The sequence below is a fragment of the Vigna radiata genome, chromosome 2 (genome assembly GCF_000741045.1).
Source record: "Vigna radiata var. radiata cultivar VC1973A chromosome 2, Vradiata_ver6, whole genome shotgun sequence".
Lineage (NCBI taxonomy): Eukaryota > Viridiplantae > Streptophyta > Magnoliopsida > Fabales > Fabaceae > Vigna > Vigna radiata.
In genome coordinates, this window is record NC_028352.1 from 8,076,293 (window position 1) to 8,097,697 (window position 21,405).

The 21,405-nt window shown below is 31.8% G+C and overlaps 1 protein-coding gene and 1 long non-coding RNA gene across 3 annotated transcripts; one reads left to right on the forward strand and one right to left on the reverse strand.

The window, feature by feature from the left end:
- Positions 1-7,858: 7,858 nt before the first annotated feature.
- Positions 7,859-10,172, reverse strand: LOC111240543. 2 transcript variants are annotated; one of them, XR_002665952.1, is made up of 3 exons: positions 10,050-10,172; positions 9,525-9,919; positions 7,859-8,334 (listed from the first exon to the last, which is right to left on the reverse strand). It is a non-coding gene; the product is annotated as an uncharacterized LOC111240543 (long non-coding RNA). The 2 variants fall into 2 exon arrangements; XR_002665951.1 differs by having other exon boundaries at positions 10,042-10,172.
- A 3,198-nt stretch (positions 10,173-13,370) lies between these two features.
- LOC106756466 (MAR-binding filament-like protein 1-1) lies at positions 13,371-17,160 on the forward strand. Its single transcript, XM_014638906.2, has 4 exons — positions 13,371-13,711; positions 14,512-14,567; positions 14,681-14,821; positions 15,132-17,160. The coding sequence occupies exons 1-4, from the start codon at positions 13,486-13,488 to the stop codon at positions 16,965-16,967; spliced, it is 2,259 nt and encodes a 752-aa protein (XP_014494392.1). The 5' UTR covers positions 13,371-13,485; the 3' UTR covers positions 16,968-17,160.
- Positions 17,161-21,405: the final 4,245 nt, after the last annotated feature.

Below are 21,405 nucleotides of genomic sequence, written 5' to 3' on the forward strand. Positions count from 1 at the left end.
AGAATTTAGGCTCTATTCAATTCTTTTTTCTTTCTAGAGCCAACTGCAACAATAATATAAAAATTTTAAGACAAGGGCTGAAAATATAAAGCTAAAAAAGTGAAAAAAAAATGAGAAAGAAAAATAAAATGGTGGTTGTATATGTAAATATGGGATTTAATTAGAAAATTGCGTAAAAATTGAATAAAAAGTAACACAACCCAACCATATTAATATAACAGCACTTGGTAGTTAAATCACTGTGTTGTACAATTCAAGGTGTGAAATTTCAGTAAGTCATAACCGAAACAGCATAAGATTATATAATTCACTACAAATAGTTAATGATTCTGGTCATGGTTGATAGATGTAGAATATTACAAACAAAACCCTATTTCCAAAATATCAAAACTTTCAGCTGACAAAATTTGATGTAGCATATTGTGAATATTAAATTGCCTATGTGAAAGAGCACTCGAAATAAATTTCGTAATAACAAAAGAATAAAATGTACCTGTCACCTCTCAGAACTATTGTACAGGACTGAGATAGATTCTAAATCAGTGCTTCCCTGTATATGAAAATAACCATTAAAAGGATGAAGATAAGATGAAAGAATGAAAAGACATACTTAATCAAAATATAGCTCAAACTAATAAAATAAATATTGAAGCACAATAAACATTTGTTTGCACAGTAAAACCATTGAATAGCCCATGTTACAAAATTAACAAAACAACTAAAGGAAACTTCCTATTTTAAGGCCATGTAGAAAAAGGAAAAATAAAAAATCATTACTCGACATGAAAAGCTGTCATAACCCAGTAAAAAAAATAGTTAAACAAATAATTTGTGAGTTCCTACCTAGTATTCCAAATTCACTATTACGAAATCGGTATATCGTTATTTATGGATTAGAATACATTTGAACAGACACATTCATACCGTAAGAAATGATTATGAAACAGCATATATTCATATAATCCAACTTCCTACTAAGACTTTCAAGAAAGTTTATGTTGAAGATATAATTTAGAAGTTTATAATTTAGATTTAAATTATTATTAAGACTAAGTTGAAAGTTGTTTTCTGTTTTTAAAGTTGTTTCCTATTTTTACGTACAATGTTTATATAATTGTACGTCGTTTTGGAAAAAAAGAATGAATGAAAGTATCATATTTTATTCCCTGTAAATTGTTTAACAGTTCAGTTGAGTATCTGGAAAAATAAATTGATTAGGTTTGAATCTGGTGTATCAAGACTGGAGTTCATCTGTTGTTCAGAAATTGTCTAAGGGAAAATTTTTTACTAACAGCAAAGGCTCTATGTGCTATATCTATTAAAATTGAAAACTGATATTCACAGCAAGAGCAAAATTTACCTTTAGCCTCATTACAGCATCCACATCTAAATTTGCAAAATGCTCCTTGTCCTGTGAAAGAATCTTGGAGTTGAAAGTTGTCATTGCAATGTTTAGTAAGGATAGTTATCTTAAAATATCCAAACCAATGCTCTATATAATAACTGGACGGGTAACAACAAAAAAAAGTCGTGAATCCCAAACAATTTCATTTATTTAATGTTTTTATTATTTTAAATAATTTAATATGAAAAAATTGTTTATAATTAATTATAATTAGTAAAAAGATATAATATAATAATAAAAATTCAAAATAATAAATTTTAATGAAATATAAATATTTAATACATTTAAAAATATTTTAAATACATTTAAAAACATTGTTTATAAATTATAAATCATTTTAATTAATAAAGAAAATAAAAAAGAAAAGTAAAAATGTGTGGAGTGCACGACTTCAAGACAAGTCGTTAACCCCCTCTACGACTTCAATTTTTTTTTAATTTATAATAAAAAAAAGCCTAAAATAGTTTTTGAGTGCACGACTTCACCCCTGATCAATGCTACAAGGTGAAGTCGTGTACGAGGGACATGACTTCTTTATTTGAAGTCGTTTGGATCTCCACGACTTACCCATTTTCGTAATTTGAATTTTTTTATCTACATCAGTAATTTATCCTTTAAATTAACCCAGTTTCGTACAAAAACTAATACTCTCACTACAACATTGACATAGTTTCGTACAAAAACCAATATTCTCATTACAACATTTTCCAGCACTACACTTCTTTGAAATATACGTAATGTATCTTTAAAAGATATTTATTAATACAAAAAGCAACTCTCTCAAACAACAAAGACAATCCCACAAATATCATACCATAGTACCAACCAGTTAAATCTAGAAAATTAACTTCAAAGCGTGCACCTAGTAACATAATAAGAACACTACTACCACCCATTACTAGGATTCTAACTATAGGATTTCCCATTACATAATTAAACCAAAAAAACCACTACACCACCGCAGAAGTATCACACTGTTGAAGCTAGGATTATTATGATTGCTAATGCAATTCTTCCCCCTCCTGTTAATTTCGTCAATCTAAGCCTATAAAGGATGAATTCATTTATTGGGATAAGTATTATCCGAATAAGTATATTAACCCAACTTGGATTAATCAGACTTGTAACTCCAACATCAATCATAAAATTGAAAAGTATTAGTGTATATTCTGAAACAAAGTTTCTCATGAATTCTTGACATACTATAGTGATGTTTTCACAGAATTCTTGCTGTAGTATTATGCAAAAAGAAGATTGTGGTGGGGTTTTTCCTGCTGAAGGTCGGGTTGTAACACGAACATCAATGTCGTGGGGGTTTCTCCTGCTGAAGGTCAGGATGGAATTGGATCATCAATGCGGAGGGGGGTCTCTCCTGTTGAAGGTATTACACTGTGTATTTCAAATGCTCGAGTTGAACTATATGCTCCTTCTTCTTCTTTATTTTCTTGCACTGCATGGATTAGTTGACATTGACTTCCGTCATCTTGAACGAGTATAGGTCGAAATCAATTTCTTACAAACTCATATACAGGTTGAAATTGATTTCTTAAAAACTGATATACGGGTTAAAATTGATTTCTTACAAACTGATATACGAGTTCAAATTGATTTCTTACAAACTGATAATATGTTTGCAAATTATCCATTAAGAAAGAAATGGAAGCTTAAGAAGAAATGAGAGAAGAAACAGGCTTTTAAAAATAGTTAAAGAAGGGAGCGCATCGACAATGGGGAGGGAGCGCGGCTAAATTGACCTAGTTTCGTAAAAAAACCAATATTCTCACTACAACATGGACCTAGTTTCGTACAAAAACCAATATTCTCACTACAACATTTTTCAGCATTACAGTTCTTTGAAATATACCTAATAAATCTTTAAAAGATATTTATTAATACAAAAAGCAACTCCCTCAAACAACAAAGACAATCCCACAAATATCATACCATAGTTCACACCCATTAAATCTAGAAAATTAACTTCAAAGCATGCACCTAGTAACAAAATAAGAACACTACTACTAGCGATTACTAGGATTCTAACTATAGGATTTCCCATTACATAATTAAACCAAAAGCCATTACACCACCGCAGAAGTATCACACTGTTGATGCTAGGATTATTTTGATTGCTAATGCAATTCTTTTCACTCCCGTCAATTTCGTCAATCTAAGCCTATAAAGGATGAATTCATTTATTGGGAAGAGTATTTGCCCAATAAGTATATTAGCCCAAGCTGGATTAATCAGACTTGCAACTTCAACATCAATCATAAAATTGAAAAGTATTATTGTATATCCTGAAACAAAGTTTCTCATGAATTCTTGACATACTATGGTGTTGTTTTCACAGAATTCTTGCTATAGTATGATGCAAAAAGAAGGTTGTGTTTGGGTTTCTCCTGCTGAAGGTCGGGTTGTCACAAGAATATTAATGTCGTGGGGGGTTTCTCCTACTGAAGGTCGAGGTGGAGTTGGAACATCAATGCGGAGGGGGGTTTCTCGTGCTCAAGGTCGAGTTGGTGTTGGAACATCAATGTCGTGGGGGGTTTCTCCTGCTAAAGGTGTTGCATTGTGTATTTCAAATGCTCGAGTTGAACTATCTATTCCTTCTTCTTCTTCATTTTCTTGCACTGCATGGATCAGTTGACGTTGACTTCCGTCTTCTTGAACGGCTACGGGTTGAAATCGATTTCTCACAAACTGATATACGAGTTCAAATTGATTTCTTACAAACTGATAATATGTTTGCAAATTATCCATTAAGAAAGAAATGAAAGCTTAAGAAGAAATAGGAGAAGAAACAAGCTTAAAAATAGTTAAAGAAGGGAGCACAACGACAATGGGGAGGGAGCGCAACTAAATTGACCTAGTTTCGTACAAAAACCAATATTCTCACTACAACATTTACCTAGTTTCGTACAAAAACCAATATTCTCACTACAACATTTNACCTAGTTTCGTACAAAAACCAATATTCTCACTACAACATTTACCTAGTTTCGTACAAAAACCAATATTCTCACTACAACATTTTTCAACAACACACTTCTTTGAAATATACCTAATGTATCTTTAAAAGATATTTATTAATACAAAAAGCAACTCCCTCAAACAACAAAGACAATCCCACAAATATCATACCATAGTACCAACCCGTTAAATATAGAAAATTAACTTCAAAGTGTGCACCTAGTAACATAATAAGAACACTACTACCAGCCATTACTAGGATTCTAACTATAGGATTTCCCATTAAATAATTAAACCAAAAAGCCAGCACACCGCCACAGAAGTATCCCACTGTTGATGTTATGATTATTATGATTGCTAATGCAATTCTTCCCTAATCTAAGCCTATAAAGGATGAAATCATTTATTGGGACAAGTATTGTCCCAATAAGTGTATTAGCCCATACTGGATTAATCATACTTGCAACTTCAACATCAATCATAAAATTGAAAAGTATCAGTGTATATCCTGAAACAAAGTTTCTCATGAATTCTTGACATACTATAATGATGTTTTCACAGAATTCTTACTGTAGTGTGATGCAAAAAGAAGGTTGTGTTGGGGTTTCTCCTGCGAAGGTTTGGTTGTAATAGGAACATCAATGTTGTGAGGGGTTTCTCCTGCTGAAGGTCGGGTTGGAGTTGGAACATCAATGTCGTGGGGGGTTTCTCCTGCTGAAGGTGTTGCATTGTGTATTTCAAATGCTCGAGTTGAACTATCTGCTCCTTCTTCTTCATTTTCTTACATTGCATGGATTAGTTGACGTTCACTTCCGTCTTCTTGAACGACTACATGTTGAAATCGATTTCTTACAAACTGATATACGGGTTCAAATTGATTTCTTACAAATTAATATACGGGTTCAAATTGATTTCTTACAAACTGATAATATGTTTGCAAATTATCCATTAACAAAGAAATGGAAGCTTAAGAAAAAATGGGAGAAGAAACAAGCTTAAAGACAGTTAAAGAAGGGAGCGCGACGACAATGGGGAGGGAGCGTGGCTGCAATGGTGTGGAGGCAGCACGACGGCGATGGTACGCAGGGAGCTCGACAGTAAGGCAGCGACGTTGTTGCGTGAGAAGACCGGTGATGAGGCAACGCGAGGCATTGCGAGGCTTCTTCTTGCTCGAGAACACTGGCGGGATGGTGGCGACTGAACGACAGAGTGGTGGTGACGGAGACGGCCCTGTTCCGAGGGTGTTGGATTTGCGTTAGAAGAAGAGGAACAATTTTGAAGGGTTATTACTGAATAAAACTACATATACTGCCTCAGTTATAAAGCTTAACCGATGCCTAAACTATCAGAAAATAATTAAATGTGAAAAACATAATGACAATTTTGAAAATATATTCAAACTATATGCCTCGGTTGACGCCTAACCGATGCGATAAAGACATACTGACTCGGTTCCCAACAAACCGATGTAATAGTGTGCACCAAAGCGCCCTGCAATTGGAATGTCAGCGCTCTTTCTGCCTTGGTTCTGCAAATAACGAGGCAGTATCCCTGTCAATTAGAGGAGTTTCTGATTGTAGCTGATTTGCAGAGGACTAGAGGGTACGTGGCAAAGTTTAAGCCTCGGTTCTGATTGTAACTGAGGTAGTATTTGATTTTCATAAAGTTTGTCAGCATGTATTAGAAATAGCAGGGTGAGTTGACAGTACTTTATGCCTCGGTTGCTGGCTTAACCGAGACAATAGAACTCTTGCGCTTTGGTTCCTTTAGAACCGAGGCATATATCTTCCCTTAAACTACGAAAATGCCATCGCACTTTTATACGCTTCGGTTTCCGTAAAACTGAGATGTATATAACGCGTTAAAAGAAACATTTTTTTACTAGTGTTATGTACTCTTTTTTTTTTTACTTTTAACTTGAAAAATTCTTTTTGAATTTGAAAAAAAAATAAAGAAACCTTTGTGAAATTTTTTTTAAAAAAAAACTCTTTTTTTTTTCTTTTAAAAGATATGATGAGAGAGTACATAAATTCACAGTCATATTAAAAGTCTCTTTTTTTATTTTAATTACATTATCGATATAAAGTAGCATCATTTGATCAATAATTAACCTTTGTCGATAATAAATAAATATAAGAATTTGCTTAAATAGAATGGAATATAACTAGACCATTGGACTAGTAGATTACTCTTATTCTGATTATGCTGATTATGCATAGATAAAACAATTTAATATGTTTATAATAACGAGAAAAAGATAAGTACAAAACCTTTTTTATGGTAACTCAAATCATTCATATACTCTAAATTTATAAACTTTTAAAATTGCTCCATCATTTATTGGAGTGGTACTAGTAGGTGTATGTTTTGGTGGCTTATTCTATATATACACGGAAGAAAAAAACATTCCTAAATAATCATCTTCACCCTATAACTCTCTGTCTGATTTCATCTTCTCCAAATCTTTGGCTAGTCGAAGGGAAAGAATGCCCCAGTTCTTCAAGGGAAAGACCATTTTAATAACGGACTTCCTAGCAAAAGGTACTATTACTACATGTACAATGCATCTATATATATATAATAAATAATTCGAAGTTTTGCTTCTGCCATTGAATTTGTCTATCTTATACGCAGTTTTCTTGAAAAAGATTTTAAGAACACAGCCAGAAGTTAAAACGCTATATCTTGTCGTACGAGCAGAAAACATGGATTTGGCTGCAAAACGCTTTCAAAATGAGGTAAATGAAGATACTAAAATATTATCCACATGCTTGTAATATGACTATATTACTGTTTTGGTCGAACAAAAAGTTACACGGGTCAGCATGCTAACCGGGTTAAAAAAATTAGACCGGGACAGAGTTCTGTACCTGCGAACTTGTTACAACTTGGTCCGTCAAACCCTCCAACCGTTTAATTGTTTAATCATTTAAATCTGATGGACAGTCTGACCATCCAATTCGATATTAAATTCGTTTTGATGTAAAAAATAAAAAAAATCAACTCATTTATATCTTCGAGATTCCCTAATTTCATGGAAATGCAAGAAATAGTGAACTGTATTGCGTAGTTCATCCAAAGCCGAATATTGTACATTAGTTTCCATAGCCTGTGAAATACAATTGCTTATAATCAAATATACCATGCCTGCCTAAGTTAGAATATGGGGTCTGAGAACATCTCCTACAAAACTTCTGTCTCTCGCATGGTTATTGAAAATAACTTATATATTAATTTATTAATAAGAAATATTTGATAGAATTAATAAATTAGTTTATTAGATTAAAATATAGAAAGTAGAACTACAACCTAGAGAGTAACTGAAGTATCTCATAGCTTATGAATTAAAAACATAATATAATTTTTTGTTTTAACCAAGCTACTTTATAAACTGGTTAAATAAATCAGTAATTTGCTTATTACATTCCTAAAACCAAGCAAATTTGCTTATCTTCTAAATTTGACAAGTTTTATTATGTCTCTACTTTGTCATTTGTATAAAACCTTGTAAATCTTGAGCATGCAAATTTGATGATTAAGTAATTTTTTTAATTTCTTTGTTTAACAAGTAGAAGAGAAAAATAATTGTATGCTTAGAGTTGTAGCCTTAGTATATCAGGGAATATCTTGGTAAGAAAAGGATATTGGATTGGATTGTTTCCCATATGTTCTCCGATGACTAGCCTCAAGCCAGAACAGTTGGGCAGAGCTGAAATGTTCAATCTTTGTTTGCAAAACATTTATGGTACCAACCAAAAGCTCCACAAATTTGTTACTAGCAGCTACAACTGCATAAATCCAGTACTTTTTTTTATCGGAAATGTTAGTTGCTAGTAGTTGTTAGCATAAATCTGGTACTTATCAGTTGAAACCTTGTCAGCTGATGTTTCTGCATGTATTGAGCCACTTGTTTTGGTATCCCATGAGCCTACATCTTGCTCTCTTTCTGATCGAGGATCCTAAAGTTCAGTATATAGTTACCATTTAGTTCAAAACATGTATTAATAGACAAACAAATGCATACACATATTAGGGAGGACAATTTTTGACAGACAATTTACATAGATAGAAAGTCATCCACATGGAATTTTTTTTCCTGGCAATAATTATGCCAATTAACCCATTGTTTGAGTTCCCGTTTTATCCATCACCAATTGTCAAAAAAAAGCATGTTTTTCCTTTCTCCGTATGAGAACTTATCTAGAATTACATTTCATTGATTCATACAACACATGATGCACCATTTTCTGGCACTGGCAAATAGTAATCAAGTTACATAACAATGGTAGTATTTTATCAGACTGTACATAGGTTCAGTAATAGACTAATTAACTCAATAACTTGATGAATGTATTTCTTTATGGCTGTTTAATGAGTAGCCAAGTATANCCATATCAATGTATGTACAGTACACCTTTCATGCTACGATTTTATAATTTATGCTGAATATATTACCATACGCAAAATTGAAATTTCCAAATAAAGAGGTAGTGAATTTTTCTTTTTTATGTGTTCTCCCTCTGGTTGCAGGTTTTGAAACTAGGTGATTGTGGTTGGAAAGGCAACTCCTAACAGCTAACCACATGGTCCAACCAGCTTTTCTAACAGTGCTCTATATCCCATTACAAGTTTCCTCCCGGTTAAATTTATTGATTGTTTATCCATAGTAGCTTATTGTACTTCAAAAGTAACATTAGTATCTTTAAATGAGTTCCTCCGTTAAGTCCTTGTTTGCAAGAGAGAAAACTAAGAAAAAAATAAATTAATTTACACATAAGTTAAAAATAGAAATTTAGAAAAGTTATATAAAAGAACCTCTACAAATTATCTTATGCACAAGTTCATTTTATCTTACAAGTTCCTCTTATTTTTTCTCTCCTAGAAGGAGCTTACCAACCAAACTAGTCCATGTAGGCCCTAAATGGGGTTGGGCATATGCATTGAGTGCCATTTTAGAGTTCCCTTCTTTGTGTGTAAATGGGAAAACAAGCCAGTCCTAGATCATTGAACAGATCCGATCATAAAATAAATGCAGAGCAAAGCTTTGATGACCCATGGATTAAGTACTTTCAACTTTCAAGTACTTCATTATATATATACATATTGTAATGAGATCATGAGAATAAGAAAGTAAAATTCAAGGGCATACCTCGAGAGCAAGCTTCTCTTGTCATCATCAAGAACAAACGTCTACTGATATTGATAAGCAAGCACAAACCTCTACTGTTATTGATAAACACTACCAACAAAAGTTAGCATCTCTATCTACAGTAATTGAGTGTATCATCACAACATATGGATGTATACTTTCTGTTATACTTTTACCAACAAGAAGATGATGAACAACAATCTATTTTCTAGGCAAGCAAGGTAGATTAAAATTAAAGACAGTAAAATTTCCAATGAACATAGGATAAGGATGCTGTAATATCATAACTGAGCATCACATTTCTTGATAACAATGTCTGATATAAGTAACTTTCCACAATCATTGGTTTCAAAATAGATTCTAAGCTCGCTTCAGAAGCATAGAAAATAATGCGTCTGCAGAAAATGAGAAAGGGAATAATTGGTNGAATCTCAAAGGCATAAACAAAACCTAAACTGAAAAATCTAATTGAATTGCAGAATACAACAATTACAGTTACAGAGTTTACACTCCTCACAGGCTTACGCTGCAGCGGTGGTGAAGACTTCAAGTTCGGATGTGTTAGGAATGGAAGAAAAGCTGAGCATATTATTCAAATTGACCTTATGCTTCTTCAATTTCATTGTATGGGGATTTCTCATAATGTCAGCAGAGAGAAAAAAAAAAAGAATTTTTAAACAACTTTCTTTTAATAACTTTTCTACAACATTTACGTAATTCATCCGTTTTAAACAGTGACATTCAATTTATTATCAAAAAATTGTTAAAAAATTATTATTATATCAAAATCCAAAAAAGAAACCCCTTTCTATTTATATCTCAACAGTTGTTTCATATACATATGTACTAACTAATTATATTTTAGAGGATTCATTTAAACTATATCTTTTTTATTTTCAGTATTTAACATTTATTCAAAGATGTATGGATGAAAATAAAAGATAAAAACTAAAATAGTAAGTAGCATATCAAATGTAATCATATTAAAATTAATTAATAATAATTTTTAAATAAAATTGATTATATCTTCAAAATATTAAGTAACTTTTTTTACTTAAAAGTATAATAGTCTAAATATTACGATTGTGACTCCATCTATTTGACTTTCACGGAAGAATTGTCATTTGTAACAATTTTTCTCTTGACAATTGTTCTATTAGAAATCACATTATTTGATTGTAATTTGATTTACTTGACCTATTTTATGGTATTATTGTACAACTCGCAACCATCTTTTCGTAAACAATTGTATACATATAATCAAATCCGTGACCTTGATTAGGATATCAATTAATGGATTTAGCATTACATTTTTCTTGAAATTCATTATCCTAAATTTTAATTGATACATTGAAAATAAACTCTTATTTGTTCTTTCGTGATTATCTAAGTCTCATTATTATGATTTGAGGTAGGAAACAGAGCAATACCTCTTCCCCATAGTTTTTAAAAGCTACAACACCTCTTCCTCATGATTTTTAAGGGCCAGTCTTCTTGCTTTCTCTAAGGATTTACATAGATCCTCATCATCATCTACAAAAGCTGGAACTTCATCTTCCTCTGTTTTAACATTGAGAGTTTTTTCCTTGGAGACTTACTATGCTTTAGCATAAGCACACTTGTTTGAGTGGAACTCGTGAGAAGTTTATATTGAATATTAGGGTTGTCTCTTGTGGATGACATCTTACATTTTTACATTTGCATATTGCATCTCATGTTTAAATGGAAATGTATCATCTTAACTCTAAGTTCTATGTTTTTACAATGACATTTTCTAAGCACACTATGATTATATATTTTTTATTGTTTGTTGGGAAACTTCACACGCTACACAGTGAGACTTGACGCTATGATACTTAAGGAAAATAATTTTTGAGATGTACAAGATAGAAAATATTTTTTGTTAGGTTTCTATGGTTACACTTGGTTACTGGAAAATTGTCTGTCAAAAAAAATGAATGAAAAGTGAAAAAAAAAACAAATATTGAGTGAATAAATTGACACCCCTTTGAGACTATATGTTACTGGGGAATAGACACTCCTTTGAGACTGAGTGTGGCAAGTAAAAGAAAAAAATGAGTAGAAGATCCATGCTTAGTTGGCAGGTAAGTTTTTTCTAGGTGAGGAACCTAATGAAAATCTTTTTCAAGAAAACTAAATTGCCAAAGATTATCTACTTTGTTGTCTAGTGTCATACCTCAACTAAGTAATTGCACTTAGAGACCCAATAAGTTAGTCATCATTCTAAAAACATTGTGAAGAGTATGCTTGAGGAATATCATTGTTTGAACTGAACTTGAGATGAGAGGGTATATTTCCGTTTAAATTCATTCATCATTCTGTGTGCATTCTCATTATGTGTTTATATTAAATCCTCTTTGCTTGAAGACAAGCAAACATCTAAGCTTGGGGTATTTTGATGTGTGAATAAAATGTATTTGCATTCATATCTTAGTTTAGGCCATTTGCATACATAATTGCATTAATTGAATGATTTAGTAATGCATTATCCTTGTTTCAGATCATACATTGAGATTTTGTGTTTTTTCTTGTAGATTGGTGATTTTAAGTGCCAAAATCACAATTTGGGAGGAATTGATGTCTAAGATGAAGAGATGAAACCAGAGAGTTCCATGACCTAGCTGTGGACAGGTCCACAACCTGTGGATTTTGCTCCAAAATGCATACGCAAAACAGAGAGTTCCACAAATAGACTATGAAAGTTTCCACAACCTGTGGATTTAGCTCAAGAAAACAAAAGACAAATAAGAGAGTTTCACAAGTGAGTTGTGATTTTTACCATTTACGTCAGGAATTGCAGAATTGAAAACAGAGAAGAACACATGCAGATTTGGAAATTTTCTATGAGCTGTGAAATTTTTCAAAATAGTTACTAATTTTTTTATGATGTGGATTTAAAGAGATTAAAATTAAATATAAATTACTAATCTTTTTTATGAGGTGGATTTAAAAAGATTAAAATTAAATATAAATCGAGAAAAGTTACTTAGAGGGAGTAACTACTTTTCTTAAAAAAAAAAAAGGAAAATTGATGCAAAATTAGAAAAGGATTTATATGAGAGGATTTTGGAGTATTTATATATATGATTGAAAACGTGGAGAAGGGGGGAGGCACAATTATTTTAGATTATTTTTCAAATTTACATTACTATGGTACAATTAATGATATAGTTTTACATTACAAATTATAGAATCTAAAATTTACGGATTACACAATCTCAGACTATAATCTCGATAGAGTTATAATTAGAATTTTAAAAAATATGGGTGCAAGAAGAAATCCCTTATTATTTCTAACAAATATGTTCAACTTTATTGTCACAGATCACCTAAAATTTCCTATTGGATTTTTTTTTTCTTCATATTTTCCTTTAGTACTTCTTTAAAATTAAAATTTTCACTTTATTATCAATAATTGATTTTTAGATTATACAATCCAGAACGTTCACATGAAAAAAAGTTTTTATGTGATACAATCTAAAAGTAAATTTTGTATTCTTTCTTTTTAAAATTGTATAATTTGGAAGTCATTTAGAAATTTTGAATTTTGTAATGTGAAAATTCTTAATTTTTAGATTGTGTAATATCAAAGTTCTTTGACTTATGAAAGTTCTTTTAACTTGTGGATTGTATAATTTGGATATTATTTTTTACCAAAAAGAAAAAAAAGATTGTAAAATTTGAAAGTTATTCTTTTAATAAAAAAAAGGTTTTTAAATTGTATAATTTTAGTGTAACAAACTCAAAAATTACATTTTTTTAACTTTTTAAATTTAAGTTTATTTAAGCTATTCTTTCCCAACCATATATTATCTTCAACAAAACTGCAAGCTTGCCATCACCATGGGATGATATTCGCATGTTCAAAACCATTCTTCTCTTTTTCCATGTGGCGCACTGCTAGTGAAAAGCCACGAACCAAGTAACTCTCAACAGCAAGATGGGAAGCACCTCTTGCTTGCTCCACTCATCCCTCTGCAAATTCCCATCTTCATCTTCATCTGGATACAGACCAAAGACCAAATTGCGAGCTCCTACATCCTCCTGCTTGGGCCAGCAAGACCCAGTCTGCAGCAAAAGAACCATTCTTTTAACGAGCATAGCCCTTCTTCCATTTCGCCGTTTGAAGAGGGCCCCAGCTCTCGAACCACCGGCCGCAACTCCAAGTAAGTTTCTTCAATTTGCATTTATAAATTATTATAGTGTAATTGCATATGGGTCACTGAATTAGCATGTAGTATCCGAAAGATGAGTTCTTGGATTGGTTTATTGCATGACCCAATATGTGCTGATATGGGTTTACCTCTGATCTATCCTATTAGAAGAGAATTTAAAACAACGCAGTGCTAAATGTTTGTAACAGTTATTTTGGAGGATTGAAATTTAAGAAATATGGATTTTGAGTGTTCAATCAGGCTTTGTTTTTGGTGATCATTTTTAACTCCCGGAAATATAATTGATTGGAATACTGATAGAAGAGAAAGAAATGGGAAGGATGTGTTGTGGTGGATGTTCTCTCCTTTTCTGCCTCATAATATTCTGAAAAGAAATTAGAATTTGTTTTCAAGTTTCAAGTTGTGAAAATGCATGTTCTTTCTTTTTGGTTTTAGGATATTATAAAATTTTAATTTTTCAATTCTTTTCCTCTAAGATAAAAAGAAATGGATACTTAGAAACTTCCTTCAGTAAGGTTGATTATTTTACATTATGTCTCTTTCAATATACCATTACCATTACAGTTTCGTACATATGTCAAAAAGGTCTCCATTTCCTCCTTTTTGGACCCCCTTATGCTTACACTATACCCTTACTCTATTTGTTGTATACTGATATTTTATGAGGTCTGCCCTCCATCCCTCCAAAGAAAATTGTATCTTTAGGACCTCAAGTGTTGTTCTGCTATGGGTTTTATGCGGATTAATTCTTTTTGAAGTAACTTTGGGGTAATTATTCATTCTCCTTGCAGCTGAAGAGAATGAAGAAAATGAGGCGAAGACACAAGAGGATAATCAGGAAGCTGAGGTTTGTATGTGGTTTAAGATCAGATACCAATGTTGAATAGTAAATTTATCCTTAGCTATCATGGTTGTGCTTTGGATGTTTAGTGATCTTAACTTTGTAGCTTCTATGGACAGACAGCACCTGAAGTGGAAACACCATCAAATTCCTTTCTGTCTCTCCTGAATGGAATTGGAATATTTTCTTCTGGTGTGTTGGGTGCTCTCTATGCACTTTCTCAGAAAGAAAAGGCTGCTGCTGATGCAACAATAGAAACAGTAAGCTTATTTTCACTCTTATGTTTCTTAGATGTGTGCTAGCCTTTGAGGGACGTCTCTCTTCCTAAAAAAAACTCCTAAGGCGAAAAAGGGAAATGAGGAACTACATTTTATTTAAAATGTTGTAACTGCTATGAATGTGTAACAGTGTGCATAGGTGAAAATAAGTTTTTTTTTTTCTGCATTCCACTTCTCTTGTGTTCTCTTTTTAGTTCCAACAACATTCCACTTTTTTTTTTTTTTTTTAAATTCATTTTTTATTATTTATTATTAAAATTTAAGCAGTATTTTTACTGGTCAATGTGCACAGATGAGCTGGAAACTGAAGAAAAATGAAGAACTGATTCTTTCCTTAAAGAAGGACTATGAGCTGAAGTTACTGAATAAGCAGGAGGAACAAGCCAACCTACTTGGAAAGGCAAAGGAAGAGAAGCAAGCATTGACAGAACAACTAAATTCTGCGAACAGTACAATCAACCACTTGGGGAAGGAGCTTAAAAATGAGAGAATTTTGGTTGAGGACCTGAAACTTCAAATTGACAGACTTGAGACTGAGCTTTCAAAGATTGATGCAGATAAGAAAGATCTTGAAATCAATTTGAAAGAAAAGATAGATTTCATTGGAGTTTTACAGGAAAGAATCAATCTTCTCAGTGAGAACCTCAAGGACAAAGAAGATGTTGTTAAGAATCTCAATTCATCTCTAGCAATAAAGGAGTTGGAATTGAAGAGATTGAATTCCACCTATGAGAAAACCAAGGATGACTTATCCAGTGTACAATTGCAGATTCAAGGGTTGAAAGATGAACTACTTAAAAGCCAACAGGAACTAGAAGCTAAAGATTCCTTGGTGATGGAACTAAGTTCAAGATTGAGTTCCTTAACTCATGAGAATGATGATTTTAGGAGTAAATATGATGTCATGGAGAAGGAATACAATGACCTAAAGCTCACTACTGAAAGAAAGGCTGCTTTGGATTCTAGGGTTTTAAGTGAAAAAGAAGAGGAGCTTCTTCAGCTAAAGCATCAATTTGAACTTGCCCTGCGTGAATCAAGCAAAAACCTGGTCATCAATGGTGATTTATCCCGGGAAAGAGATTTGTTGAAGGAGGCTCTTGAGAATCAATCTGGTAAAGTGAATCATTTGAAGCATGAACTTCAAGACACCCAGGGAAATCTTGAAAAATCAAGAAAAGAGTCTGCTGAATTGGAAAACCTTTTAAGTGAATCAAACAAACTGCGCAATGAGCTTGAGGTTGAGGTGTCTAAGCTTTCATCCGAGCTCACTGAAGTTAAAGGATCACTACAGAGAAGTCTTGATAATGCAAAACATGAGGCAGAGATGCTAGCAAGTGAGGTTACAACTGCAAAGGAACATTTTAAGAAAACNGAAGCAGAGCTACAAGGTAAGTCCCATGATTTAACAATTGCTCTTGAAAAGTGTGATAGCCTACAAAAAGAATTAATTGAGATATACAAAAAGGCTGAGACCACAGCAGAGAATTTAAAGGAAGAAAAACAGTTAGTTGATTCTTTGAAAAGAGATATACAAGCTTTAGAGAAGCAAATCTCAGAAGACAAGGAGTCCCGAAAGTCTCTTGAGACGAACTTGAAGGAGGCTGTCAAATCACTTGATGAAATGAACCGAAATGCAACGATCCTCTCTAGTGAACTACAGAGAACCAACTCTCTTGTTTCTAGCCTTGAAAAAGAGAAAGAGGTGCTTATGAATTCCCTAGCAGACCAAAGAAATGCAAGCAAAGAGGCCAAGGAGAACATTGAAGATGCTCATAACCTCATCATGAAACTCGGCAATGAAAGAGAGAATTTAGAGAGAAAAGGGAAGAAATTGGAGGAGGATTTGGCTTCTGCCAAGGGTGAGATATTGCGCTTAAAGAGCCGAATCAGCTCTTCTAAAGTTGCTGTTAACAATGAGAAAGTCCAGAAAGATGGAAGTGAAGGCAAGGACAATTCTTCAAAAGTTGCTGTTAACAATGAGCAAGTGCAGAAAAATGAAGGTGAAAGCAAGGTCAATTCTTCAAAAGTTGCTGTTGACAACGAGCAAGTGCAGAAAAATGGGGGTGAAAGCAAGGTTACTGTAACTGCGAGGAAGACTGTGAGAAGAAGAAAAGCTAATCCACAATAACATAGGAAAATTTTAGTGAGTTTTCAATAAAAAATTGCTGTTAGAATATTCTGTAATAAACTATTTGGAAGCCAATTGATGTTGAACTCTATTCACTTCGGCATGCAAGAAATTCCATTTTGTAATAGTATTGTACAAATGGGAATTGTTAAACTTGTAGGACATTTGTTTTCTGATAATTTTTTTCTGATAATTTTCTTTAGTAAAGCTATATTCGAGTAGGAGACGTACTAATTACTATCAGAGTAGGTGGAAAACGATAATGAACAACCTCTCACATGCTCAAAGCAAGCAAATAGAACAATGAACGAATGATAATGAACCAATGAATTTCTTTTATTGATGGTGATAATACTCTTTGAATAAACAATAGTGAACTATAATTGGAAACATAACTTCTTTCCGTTACTGTAACATGTCAATAAACTCAATAATAAAAAACATATCCTAACAATAGAATCTAACTATTTATAATAATTATTTTATACTCATCCTATACTGAATACTTCCCTAGATATATCCTTATTTACGGTAAATATTTTATTTTGAAATTTCCCTAGGATATATCCTTATTTATTATAAATATGTTATATTGAATATTTTCTTAGGATACATCCTTATTTACTATAAATATCTTATACTGAATATTTTCCTAGGATATATTCTTATTTATTATAATTATTTCTAAATATCCCACCCATCCTAACTATTGTCCCAGTTAGGATAGTCACTCTTCAACCGATCGACTTCAACTCTCGTTTGGCTTTGCTACCCCTGCACCCTACTGTTTGGCTCCAGCTCTTTATCGCCTTCCACTGTTCGGCCTGACCTTTCCATGCCTTCCACCGTTTGGCTTGAGCTCTCCCAGTATTCGACCGTTCGGCTTGCTTCCCCTTGCCTTTTACCGTTCGACTCCCTTCTATCCTATCACCCAGTATCCTATCATTACACCCCACTACAGAACAATCTTGTCCTCAAGGTTGGAACCGGAGAGCTTGATCTCATGGCTCTTCTTCAATGTAGGTGTGGAGGTTTGGGTGGTGGAAATTCCTCCTCGTCCTCCGCCAATATCACGACTCTCAAACTCTTGTCCAGGCAGTGGTGACCAGGACGGAACGATCCTCCACACCTAATACACCTTCCCTCCTCTCTCCGTTTTAAGGCTTTTAAATAAGGAATATTCCTGGTGTTTCTCCCATTATTATCACTACCCTCCTTCTGTACGGACCCCACACTCTTGGCGACTCCCGTTCGGCTTGGGTTACGGTGATTGGCTTTGGGCCGTGTGTCTTCACCGTTTGTTCGTTCCAAAGGTGATGGGTTCTTTATCACACTCCAATTCCCAGCCTTGGCTAAGTACTTGTGAAGCCATGGAAGGCTAAGAAGTCGAGGTCGAATGGCCAAATGGTAGAGGTTGGATGGTCGAATCTTTGATGTCAAATTTGGCTAAGTATCTATGAAGACATGGAAGGCCGAGTAGTTGAGACCGAATGACCGAAAGGTAGAAGCCCGATGGCTGAATCTTTGATGCAAACTTTGGCTAAGTACTTGTGAGGTCATGGAAGATCGAACAATTGAGGCCAAATGACCGAAAGATAGAGGCCGGATGGGCGAATCGTTGATACCATATACAAAATTTTATATTAATATAAAAGAAAATTATTTAATATTTTATTTTTATAAAATAAAATTTATATGACATATTTTAATCATGCTAAAATGTAAATTATTGTATATTGTTCAATTTTAATAAAGTTTTACATAAATATTCATGATAATATGAAAATTTTAATTTAACAGTTAAATTGACAATATATATATATATATATATATATATATATACGAAAAATTGTGAAAATATATATATTTCAAATTGTTTTTAAAAATTATTATGATAGATAATATTACGAAAACGTCTTACATAACTAGAAATGAAATAAGTGTGTACTTAATTTAAAAATAAAACACAATTGTGGAATATATTTGGAAAAAAAAACATGTAATCCTATTTATAGTGAAACATTTGAGGAAAATTACACCAATGTTTTTTTATTAAAATTAGTAATTTAAAAATTATCTAAGAATTATGGCACATATACGAAGAATAATTTATTAACATTTAAGTTAGTAGGATAAATGTACTTCTTTCTAGTTTATCTTTATAATAGTTTTAATACAAGTACATTATTTTACATTTATTACTTAATACACATGTTAAAAGTTATATAAGACTGAATCTCTCATGGAGTGTTATATGAGTAATGAGATAAATATTTTTTTTTATCTTTAGACATATTTAATATTTGAATTAGTGAAATAAAACTTTTTAGAATTTAATTTGCAGCTAATAATCTCAATATAAATACATAACTTTCTTATTTGTTATCTACCAAGTAACAATTCTTTTGACTATTAAATGCGGAGAACATAATGCTTTTCGAAAAATCTAAAAATTGCTTAGAGACTTTCACAATAAGGCGTCTCAAGAAAATAAAATAAAACTAAATAAATAAGAGGACTGCAAATATAATATATAATAGTTTCTGAAAATGTAATAACATAATTAAATCAACCGTTACAAAATAAATTAACTAAATATAGAAATATAACCATTTTTAAAAATATTATAACATAGTTAAATCTAATTTAATTAAAAAAATTAAAAAAAGTTTATTAAGATAAAAATTATCTATCATTATCACACACTTTAACATAAGTGTGATAACATGCTTCAAGCCTCTATATTTTTTAAAGTAAATTTTATACTTCTTATTATTAACATAATTAAAATGCTATCGCAGTCATAAAAGGAATTCTAACTTAAAATTAAAGAATGACATTACAATATATAATAACACATAAACCATCCAAAAAATAAAATATTCCGATAGTGATGTTATAATTGTTATTATTAATTTTTTTCTTCAACCTTTCATCATTTATAGATAATTTTTAATTATAAATATATACTTTTAATTTCACATGACGAAATAAGTAAAGAAGTGTCAACAACATCAAGAGTTCTGATAATATTTTATAGAATGACATACATATTATGATATTTTTCATTCTAGAACATTGATTTGATATATATTTTATAATATTTTTATATTAGTAAACTGATTTGATATTATTTTATTAAATCATAATAAGACCTACTTACTTTTTAATATTAATACGCAATAATTGACAAAGTAAAAATTAATAAATTAAAACGATTGAGCAGGTACAACATGGAGAACGTAATCAGCACCAACCAAATTAATAAAATCCACTGAGACTTAAAACATAATTAACAAAATCGAAAGATATAATTTTTTGTTAAATAGTTACAATTTAGTAAAAAGAAATAATCAAATACCAAATAAATATATCATTAACTTCATCTATTATTATTTTATTTTCAAAAGTAAATAGAAAGCAAGAGAAGACACATTATTTATTATTATTATTGTTATAAGTGTAGGTGTATGATGCAAAACACGTAGACCGATATGTTAGATGTAAACTTGCAAATAATAGATTTTTTTTTTATAACAAGATCTTGAATTTTAAAATATTAAAGTGATGTATTTCTTTCTTAACATGACACGTTTTAATTTAATAAATGCTTATTTGATAGATTTTACATTCATAAGAGTGTGAAAGAGGTTGAAAAACTTGTTTATGAATTCGGATAAAGATTTTACACAAATAAAAAAAAAATGTGAAAGTGATAGAATTATTTTTGAAACTTCAAAAGTTCAATTTATATTGATTACTTCACAACAAAAAGTTACTTTTCATTTTAATATTCATTGGCCCGAAGATTAAATAGCAAATTAAAATATGTCTGATTATTTTTTATATTAATAGGGCCAATCAATATTTAATACGTATATAAAAATATTTATTGAATCCAAATATTACACTAACTTATTTATATTACTAAATTGCACACACATCAAAATATACACAAAAATAAAAACCACTCTTAATTTCTTAGTTGCCAAATAAACTATAAATCCTAAAAAAATCATATAACTTTGCTCACTCAGAGACTCCAATGATGGTCTCCTCAAAAAAGTAACAAGTAACTTGGTACTTCTTTGGACTCCAGCTTTCTATCTTTCCATTTGCAATGATGTTTTTATTGTATAACTTGTGTGCCCATAATGTTCTTTCTTTCCATTGTATTTTAGTCAAAACTTCAAATATTCATAAATTTTCTACAGACTCCGAATGAGATTTTTTTAGGGTTTATGTCATTTAAAAGCATTTCTTCATTTTTAGTTTTAAACGCACACCAATGATTATTGGCTTGTCTTTGGCGTCGTCGACGTTGATCATGATAGGAATGTGTTCGTGGTCGCAGGGTTTGAGGTGAGTGGTTTGGAGCGTGAGATCCGAATTGCGATTAAGGTTAGTTTAAATTCGTGAAGTATTATAAATTTGTACA